Source organism: Gracilinanus agilis, chromosome 6 (genome assembly GCF_016433145.1).
Source record: "Gracilinanus agilis isolate LMUSP501 chromosome 6, AgileGrace, whole genome shotgun sequence".
In the NCBI taxonomy this organism is placed as follows: Eukaryota; Metazoa; Chordata; class Mammalia; order Didelphimorphia; family Didelphidae; genus Gracilinanus; species Gracilinanus agilis.
Window position 1 is genome coordinate 32799207 of NC_058135.1, and position 10483 is coordinate 32809689.

Here is a 10483-nt window from a genome sequence, read left to right on the forward strand (position 1 = left end):
ATCTATAATAATCCTCTCCTTTTTTAAAAAAGTAGATGAGATGAAAAGTAGCAGGCACCTATCTATGAATTCCATATAAGTAGCTTATACTCAACAAACAACTAGATTATAAAACATTAAGTCTTAGATCCTCCATATTCCTATGACCATGGAAGATAGAAAGAAGCAATAGCATAGATGAGACAGAGTGACTTTAAAAGTGACTTTCTGTCTGTCAGTGACCAAACTTGGAGACAGATCCATCTGCTTGTTTAGCCAGCAGCCCTGTAGACAACACAACAATAAATATCAATGAAGAGATGAGATTCTGAACTTATTTTGCCTTACTTATAAATTAAGGGATAAACCATATGGGGATCCTCCAATTATGAATTCCTGACATAGTTAAAAGTTGCCTTTGTTCAGACTAAGGACAATGCTTTTATGACGTAATTTCATAAAGGTTTCCAAAGTTATAAGATGCTAATGGTCATCTTCTACATAGATTGTCTAAAAAAAATTTACAGAGTTCACACATGGTTCATGTTTTTTGTTGAAGTTACAGCAAAGATGAAAATGCACACAAGATGAAGTTATTTGGAATCATTTGACTGCCAACTGTCTTCTGTAATATTACAAAGTGCTCAAAAATTCCTTGACCTAGGAAAAAAAAGAAAAATGTTAGATCTCTCATGGTCTTCCATTTATATTTTCATAAACCAACTTTCTAAATGGTCTTTAAAATAAGCATGTTGCTTAATTCATTGCAAGACTTGAAAATTAATGTAAAACTTATTAGTAGCCAAATATAGCCTTCAGTCTGAGAGACTGTCATGGTTTATAAAAATGACCAAGTTCCAGAAAACAGAAGTAATGAGGTAATTAAGGCTAGGAAAGGATAAGTGAAGCTAGCTCCTATTTACTTGTAGAATTTTATCACATTTTCCTCCTCAGATCTTCATAAAACCCCCAAGTGGCTTGGAGCCTGAGTTGCAAGAATTTGCTCCCATTTCATTTCCAAAAGTCAAGAATGTAGAAAGTATGGCAGACTAAAAACACTGTGATTTAATAATTGTATGAATCATCAAGACTTTGTTAAATCTTAGATTTTTCATAAAGATAGAAAGAGATTTACATTTCTATCTTTTATCTCTCCCCTTCACTGGACTGCTATGAATTTCAGTTCGATATTTTCTCACCTCTAGAGAAGCTAGAAAAGAGCTAGAGACCTGGGGGAAAGTAAGGGGGAAGGGAAGAAAAATTATCTCTCTCCTATGAAAACCAGAAGTATTTTGTTTTCACTCCCAAGTATCTTATATTATTTTGTATGCATTCTACTTATGTGCCATTACTTCCAATTATTAGTAAAATCAATTTACTCTTACAGATAATATATATCAAGAACTGACCAGAAACATTAAAGAAAAGGTATTTCACTAGAAACAGCTGTTAAATGTGCTTAATATTTCCTCAAATATATCTATTCCGCTTTCATTAGAAAATGCTTTTGTAGTAAGAAATCATAGTAAAGTCCTTTTTTCAGTTTTCTGAAATTCAGGTCAAGAATTGGACTGGTCTGGATCTGGAATTTCATTGTTGTAGATACTCTCTCTTGCAATAGTGCAAACTCCAGTGCCAATTTGTAGGTTTTGAAAGTTGTCTGGGACTCTAAAATGCAATGACTGGCCCAGGGTTACGTAGCGGGTACATGACTGAAACAAGACTTAAATCCAGGTCTCTCTTCTAGACTCCAAAGTCAGTCCTCTATTCACTTTTTCATGAAGCCCCTCGAGGTTGAGGGATAAAATGGAACCTGAGACCATTCAGGCTAAGGGACCTGACAACTACAGGAGAGAGAGAAGATGAAACAGGAAAGGAGAATATGGGCCATACTCAGAATAGAGCTAGTAGAGGGGGAAACTTGGACAGCAAGAGGATTGGAAAGACAATATTTCCAATATTCCATCCACTGAGTGATACTGCCCTTGACTGCGCACTGGCCAATTTTTAGATGACCATGAGCCAAATTTAAAAGCAAACCAAAAACCTCTTTCCCTAAGCTCATAAAATACTCATATTTATATGCTGGCTATTCTTATGAAAAATAGAATCGATATATCAATGGATCAAATTAAGTCTATTGCAAAAGTTTTTATATATTCTAGGTATAGTAACATTTTCCTTTGCAATCACTTATTTTAGCAAAGAATATGAATAGTATATTATGCAATGGATTAGCTTTACTTATTTCTATCCAGTTGTGAAAACCTAATTTCATATTAAACAAGGCATGTACAAAAAACAAAAACAAAAAATTGATGATATCATGAGCTGGTTTCCATGAGCTAAATTTTTTATAAGAATATTGCTAAAGCCCAAAAGTATATTTGTCTTCCTTAAATAATAATTTTTTAAAATGTCTGTCCTTTTGATACAGTGTTACAAAAATATTCAATTTTGAATATGATTTTATTAGTACATAAGGTAAATTTAATTTTGACTTTTAAAATTAAACAGAATGATTTATTTTTAAATAGATTATTGGTTGAGATTCCAAAGTGTGCAAAATTCCTACCATACAACCATAGCAATTACTTCCTCGGAGGTATTAATCAAACTTCAATACTTAATGATAAAATACTTAGAATAGTATTCATAGATATCTGTAAACCAGTTCCCAAATATCTTGAAATAGCAGTAGTATGATCTACAGAAAACATTTGAGTGTTTAAAAATATAGAATATTTAAATTTAATTTCAATATTAAACAGTGAATGAAGTACTTTGTAACTAGGAAAAATATGTGGCCTCTTCTGTCTTTCCTTACCTCTGCCTCCTGACTTCCTTCAGGTCCCAGTTAAAATCCCATCTTCTACCAAATGTCTTTTTCAATCCCTCTTAATTTTAGTGCCTGCCCTCCATTAACCAAGTCCTATTCTATATGTAGTTCATTTGTACACAATTGTTGTGTGCATATTGGGTCACCCCGCCCCCCCCCTCCCCCCGCCCCAGGAGGCTGTGAGATCCTGAAGAGTCTTTCTTTGTATCTCCAGAGCTCATATATGTGGTTTTTCAGTTGTGACCAATTACATTGTCCATGGGGTTTTCTGGAGTGATTCACCATTTCCTTCTCCAATGGATTAAAGCAAACAGGGTTATGGGTCACACAGTAGTTAGTGTCTGAGGTGTAATAGGAAATAGACTTTAAAAGTAGGAAAGCAGACTTAGCAGACAGGCTAAGAGAAAAAGCCTTGCTTGTCAGCCATGGACATTCTAAATGGAATGAAGGGAAGAAAACTGTTTGCCCTTGGGGACTCTGGTGAAAGCTGGAAAAGGGAGAGGGTGTGATTGCCTTTACCTGCCCAGTGAAGAGCCCAAGGAGTGTGGATTTAACACTGAGAAGGAAGACCTGCCAAGGAAGATCAAGTGAGCAAGATCTAGCTGGGGTGTTGGACATCCCAGTCTGAGACAAGCTCCTTGATTAACATTCCTGGATTTACCTTCCTGTGGACCTGTTTCCTGTACCATTAAGAGCAGCAGAAGTGGACATGACTCTTTGAGAGACCCATTTTCCTTCTAGTCTGTAATAATCTGTATAGTAGTGTAGGCATTAACCCATTCTCCCAGCCCTTGTATGGTCTTTAGTGGTTAGATTTAGTGTGGCCTCTCCCCATTATCCCTGACCGTCAATCATTATTAAAACCCTGTGTTTATAAATCTTTTTGTCACTTGTTTGTTTCACAGTCTCCCTGGCTAGGTGGATCAGTGTGGCAGTTAGGATTCAACTGTCATTCCTGTCAGCTGCCCAAACCATTTCTTGAACTGTATTTCCCCAGCTTGTAAGGTCCCAACCTATTGCCCATTCCTGTCTCCTACTCACTCTTCTGAACCCAGATAAAAATATAAGTTAACCTCAGTTTTTAATCATAAGAGTTGCCACATTTGAACTCAGGTCTTCCTGAATTCCAGGGCCAGCACTCTATGCACTGAGCCAACGAGGGTTGCCTCCATGTGCCTTACACATAGGAGATACTTAAAATAAATGCTTATCATCTGGCACACATAAAATCGATTCAGAAAAAATACTAGTCTCTCTTTCTTGCTCAAATATTACTGTCTGGATTGAATAAGAATAACCATTATCTATTAGAAAAGTCTCACTCCCCCTGACCCCTTGGTTCAAATAAATCTATTAAGCACCAACTATGAGCAAGACATTGTTTAAGGGGCTAGAGAAAGACAATAATGCTTTTGAAGGTGCTTATATTTTACTGGGGTGACACACTAGTATAATTTCTTTATGAACTGATATTTGGGTGGGGGGGTTGAATTTTAATTTCACTGCTGGACCTCCTCTAAAGAAACTCCCCTTAACTAATGCAGATCTCAGACTGTTCTGCAATTTATAGCCCTAGACAGTTGCCTGAGACACTAAGTTATTAAGTTAATAGAGCAGTCACACAGTTATCGTGGGTTAGGACAGCTCTGAACAACACATCCAGGTTTTCCTTCTTTCTTTGAGCCAACTAGTGTTGCTTCCATGTGCCTTATACATAGTAGGTGCTTAATAAATGCTTATTATTTGACAGCCTGATCCACAAAATCAATTCAGAGGAAAAAGAGAAATTATTTTAGTAGTCTCTCTCACTCAAATATTACTGCCTGTGTTGAATGTAAATAATCATTATCTATTAGAAAAGCCCCACCTATCCCACCCCTTGGTTCAGATAAATCTATTAAGTGTTGGGAAATAGTATCTCATGAAAAAGAATTCAACAAGCCCTTTCACAAGTCTGGGTCCCACAGCCCAAGGACAACAGGGCACAGCTATGAATAAAATAATTTGATCCAGGAATAGAGACCTCAAGCAGAAGTTGTGCCATCTGACCCTGAGACTCCTGGGAGGAGGATTGTACCTTGGAGGAACCTTTTATTTTTTCATGGTTGGACAATTAGATGGGGAATGGGAAGAAAAGAGAATAAGTATTTATATAAATATTTACTATGTGCCAGGCTCTGTGCTAAGCTCTACAAATATAATCTCATTTGATCCTCACAACAACCCTGGGAGATAGGTGCTGTTACAATCCCTATTTTATAGAGGAAAAAATTGAGGCCAACAGGTAAATGACTTGCCTAAGGTCAAACAGCTAGTAAGGGTCTGAGACCTGATTTAAACTTAGGTCTTCTAACTCTAGGCCCAATGCTCTATCCATTGCACCACCAATGAAGTATAAGCCTGGGATGGAAAAGGAAAGGAAAATTAAAGTTCTAAAAGCCAAGGCATCACAGAGTTCCCTATGTTGCATGATGCAGGTTACCCAAATATTATCCATAAATAGAACACTCAAATCTCTCTTAGCTCCATCCCTTCAATTGACATTACCAAGTTTAGACCTTCATTGCTCTTGCTTAGTCTCTAATAATAACTTCCTAATAGGATTCCCCAGCTCCAGTCACTATCCTTCTCTAGCTTCTTCCAATAAAATTAGTTTTTATAATTCACCAACCTAATCATGTTACCTCCCTGATCTAAAACCCTTGTGGCTTTTATATTGCCTAAGGAAGAAAACACAAAATTCCTGATCCTAGTAGTCAAGACTCTCTTTATTTTAGTTAAATCTAACTCTCACCAGCCTTTTCTGAATATTTTACATCATTATGCCCTTCCCACCCTAAATTCCATCCAGATTAAGCTGCCTGGTTCCCACTCCCACCCCGGCCTCCCAGCCCTCATGCATATGAGTAGGTTATCCCAAGTCTAGAATATGTATCCTTTCTCAGCTTGAATGTTGAGACAGGCTGTTCCTACACAGTTCAGCTCAAACTTCTGCATAAAACCTTTCCAGAGTCCCTAGCTAAAAAATCTACTCTTCCTTCCTCAAATATTCCTAGAGCACTTTTACTGATTCTCCTTCACCCTGATTACATTATACCTTGCATCATACTTCATCTCTCTCCAGGGCTTTAGTCCCCCATCTCCAACTTGCTACAAATGGATATCTCATTGGCATCTCAAAATCCAACAGGTTCAAAACAAAACTCATTTTCTTTCCCACCCTCCCCTCTTCCATATTTCTATTTCTGTTGAGGGCACAACCATCACTAGAGCAATCTAGGCTCAAACTCTTATGTCCTCCTTGAACTCCTTTCTCCTCAGTTGTCCCTCCCATCCAATTATTGGCCAAGTCTTATTCATTCTATGTCAATAACATCTCTCACAATTGTCTCTTCTCTCTACTCACCTACAACACAACCACCTCAGCTCAGGCCAGCATTGCCTTTCACCTGAACTCTCAGAATATCCTCTGGCACGGTTTTCTTGTCTCAAATTAATCCCTACTCCTATCAATTCTCCACACAGTTGCAAAAAGCAGACATGTCAGTCCCTGGATTAGGAAATTCTGACAGCTCCCTCTTGCCTCCAAATACAAACTCCTCTGTCACTTAAAAGTCTTTCACAGACTGCTTTATGCATTTTACTCTCCTTCAGGTTCATGCTCTAGTCAAGTCCAGTTGCTGTTTCCCATACATGCCATTCCACCTCCCATTTCCATGCCTTAATAATATAGACTCTCTCCCATGCATTGACTTGCTCCTACCTCTGCTTGGCACGTGTCACTTCTTTAAATGAATGAAACCCATTTTGATCCCCTTCCCAACCCAGTGCTAGTGCCTTCCTCACCCTAGGAAATAACTTTGTACAAATTTTGTATTTATCTGAGTATCTATTTTCACCTAATAGAACAGAAGCTCCTTGAGGTCAGGGACTTTTGGTACTTCTTGCATCCTAGCCCAAATTGAAGGGATTAATTATCTATGCATATTTCAAAACTCCTACTATTAGGTTCTAAGCTCTAAAAAAGCAGGGACCACATAATTTTTCCCCTCCATATTATCAGCATACAGCACAGTACTTTTGTACATAAGAGGAGCTTAATGCTGAATTTAATTAGGAAAGTCCTATTTTCACATTAATTTCCATTTTAAATTTGCATGTCCCCCCAATAAGACTGAACTAAAGCTTTCTAACAAGGAATAGAGAAAAAGAAAAAACCAGTGACTCACTAAGAACATTCTTCCTTTGTTAAGTAAGCTTCCACATTTCAACATTCATGCTTTCTGCAACTACAGACCCTCAACAGTCCAGAGGAAAAGAAGGGAACCCATGCCTTGAGATCACAGCATTATACTCAAGACTGAAAAAATTCTACCCCTTCCTTCTTTGGTATAGAAAATGGCATCACTAAATGAAAATGAGGCTAAAAATAGTATACTCTTTCACTGGGTAACACTTTATATATGGTATAAGTCAAAACTAAAAATTTTAATACTAGATAAAGTATAATGCAAATTTAATTTTGCATCAGCTAATCTATAAGCTTAATAATGTTCCAATTAATTTAATCATGAGTACCTACAATCTCAAGGTTAATTTACTGTGAAGTCATATTCTAATATTTTTCATTATTATTAACATTAAGCCAATGTAATTTTGAAAAATTACTTCTTTAAATCACAATGAAAAGTACATTTCTAGTTATGATAAAATGAGTTAAAAAAGATGATGTTCCTTGTCATAACTTACCTTTTCAACAAGATTTTCATATCTGTCCTTAAAATCTTCATTAATGTCCAATGTTAAGATGGGTATCTCTTGCAGATAATCAAAGTTGGTTCTGTTTTAAAAAATGTATTTTAATAAGGAATTAGAAAAGCATAAACTATGCAAAATGAAAAGAATATTTGGATGAAAGTGAGGAGTTTTAAAGCTCTAGGAAGTGTGTCCAGGAAACATTAAGTAGTTCAATTTGGCTGGGATTCAGGGTATATGAAAAGGAAGCTGAGACCAAATTTTGCAGGACACTGAATTCCAAGCAAAAGAATCTGGACATTACTTGGCAGGTAAAACAGGACCAATAAAGATTTTTGATCAATGGGATTAGGAGATGACAAGAACAGTACTCTGCTTTGGATAGAGTAATCTGGCAGCAGCATATAGGTGACACTGAAAGTAAAAATTTTTACTGAAGAGAGTTCAGGCATGTATATTTGGAATTGGGAAGATGCCATTTAAAAGTATGTTATATATTTCCTATGGACATGTGGGGACTTTGAAACTACATTTCCCATGATTCATCATGGCAAACAGGAAGTATGATGATGTAAGAGAGGAGATAAGTCTCCTGGGTGAGGAGGAAGTGGCCCTCTTAGCTACCAGGCATGGGAAGATACGAAAGGTAAAAATGGCTGAGGCAATGTGAATTCTTGCATCCGCGTGTTCTAATGATTTTATCCCTTTAATTAAACTACTAATTTCTCTTATTATCTCAGTCTTTATCATTTTTAATCTTAAAAATAATGGCAACCACGAAGGGATTCGAAATTCGAATTCTCAATCTTCCAGATAGCCTAACAATAGCATTTATAGCCATGCCTGTTTTTTGGCCATCTTGCTCAGCTCTTTTGGGCAATTTTTTAAGAAAGGAAAGTGGCTTTCCTCGCCATGCTTTCGCTATAAGCAACAGCATGTTTTTGCCTCCCGTGGGACTCAGCCAGCCAGTCCAGCCCAAACCACCTTGGGAGGTCAGGCCAGCCAATTCTGGCTTCTGGCTTTAAAACCAAAACGCCGGTATAGACCACTGCCTCACGTTCCTGCCTACTCTGATCTCTGCTGCTTTTCCTGACTCACGGGAGCAGACCTCTTCTCTGTTCCTGCCTTATTGAATCCTTAGATTTTTGAGGAGCGACCCCCGCCCTGACTTGACGAGTTCCACCTTTTCAGCTTCAGCCTCTGCTGCTAAAGACTTGGGAAGTATATTCCTCTTTCTCCCTACTCTCTTGCCTTTCCACGTGTTTCTACTAAAAACATACCTAGACATGGGAAACCCCCACCCACAATTTCTACTCCTACAAAACTGACCTAAGCTTTTCTCAAGCCCCGAGCCCACGACTCGACCCCACATGGACCTAGCGTCTGAACCTTGAACTACTGATTACTCTTCATCGGGCACATGGCCTATTCAAACTTTTGCAATTATTAAAAACTAAAACTCAGGGAAAGAAATTCACCCCATACCTGCTCAGAACTCTGACCTAAGAGAAGAGACTGATTATAAAAAACCTTAAAGAAAAAACCTTCAGAACTGAATGACTTTTAAAGAGACTGTATCTTACTGCATTTTGCTAATTAGTTTTGTGAATTAATCTTGCTTATTTCGTTGATTTTCCTGTTGCACTGAATCATTTTAAGCTAATGAAGTTTCTGCTTATGATTTTATTATATTTCCTAATTTACTTAAAGCTTACTGTATCAAAAACACTGTGGTTATAACATCTTATAGGAGCACATGTCTTTTAAACTTTATTCTGTCTTGGTAATTGTACAGTACCTTGGAAGTTTCCATACCTTGAGAATTAACTTGTAATTTCACAAGAGGTCTTTTAACTTTTACTTTAGATCCTAAAAAATTGTTGTCTTAAAGGATAAGCTTTTATATATTTTATTATAAGAGAAATTATTGCCTTAAATGGGTAGAAGCATATAATTTCCTACCCGGGATTGTTTTTTAAAACAGGAAGCCGGTTCTGGGTTAAGATGGCGGCAGAGTAAGAAGCAGCTCTTAACCTCTCCTGACCGAAACACACAAAACTCCTCAAGGGGACATAAAAACAAGTCCAGACGAACGGAGGAACCCCCACAACAGGGCACAGCGTGGAAGGTACGTGGAATCGAGGCATTTCCATGCTATAAAGGGGTGAAAAAGCCCTCACGAAATCGCGGGCTGAGCAACCACCCCACCCCCACACCCTCCACACTCATCTATAGCTCCGAAGCCAGCTAAAAAGAAATAGAGCAAGTTTGGGGCACCCATCAAGTCATTGGCAGCTCCGGGGCCTGTTCCTGAGAGCAGCAAGACTTAGGACCCCATTAAGCCAAAAAACGCAGGCGAAATCTGAGCACGGGAGCAGGACGCTGGGAACGGACGCTGGGCGCAGAGCGCAGGCTGAGCAGAGCGCAGGCACTGCGGAGGCGTGGGTGGAGGCAAACACAGCCAGGAACTAAAGCCTAAGTGGGGAACCAGTGTGGACGGGTATACGACTGTGGAAGCAGCTCCCTGAGACTTGTAAAGAAACCTCCGGCAGAGAATCAAGCAAGGGGGCCCACCAGGGGGCTAGACCTTGGAAAAAACCAGAACTCAGACCTCAGGAGCCAATAGATCTCGGACAGACACTGAGCGCGAGGATAAATCTGAGAAGCTGCTGGGCTAACGATGGCTACTCAGCCTCAGGAAGTTCAGAAGAAAAAGAATAACAACAAGAAAAAGAAGTCTTTAACACACGACAGCTTTTACACAGAGAAAATCCGGACAACCGAGCAAACAGAGGAGGAGAACAAATAAGCATCTGGACCCTCCTCAAATAAGGAAAACTCCTCACAAGCTATGGAAGAGTTCAAAACTGAGATTTTGAGGAAAATGGAAGAGATCTGGCAAGAAAATAA

The 10483-nt window shown here is 38.4% G+C and overlaps 1 protein-coding gene across 1 annotated transcript in view; it reads right to left on the reverse strand.

The window, feature by feature from the left end:
* Positions 1–612: 612 nt before the first annotated feature.
* The window catches only part of DCK (deoxycytidine kinase), a 64807-nt gene continuing 54936 nt past the window's right edge, over positions 613–10483 (reverse strand). The window contains exons 4-5 of the mRNA XM_044681602.1: positions 7568–7658; positions 613–639 (exon numbers count right to left, since the gene is read on the reverse strand). Of these exons, the coding sequence (XP_044537537.1) occupies positions 613–639; positions 7568–7658 (118 nt within the window). The remainder of the gene's footprint in view (positions 640–7567; positions 7659–10483) is intronic.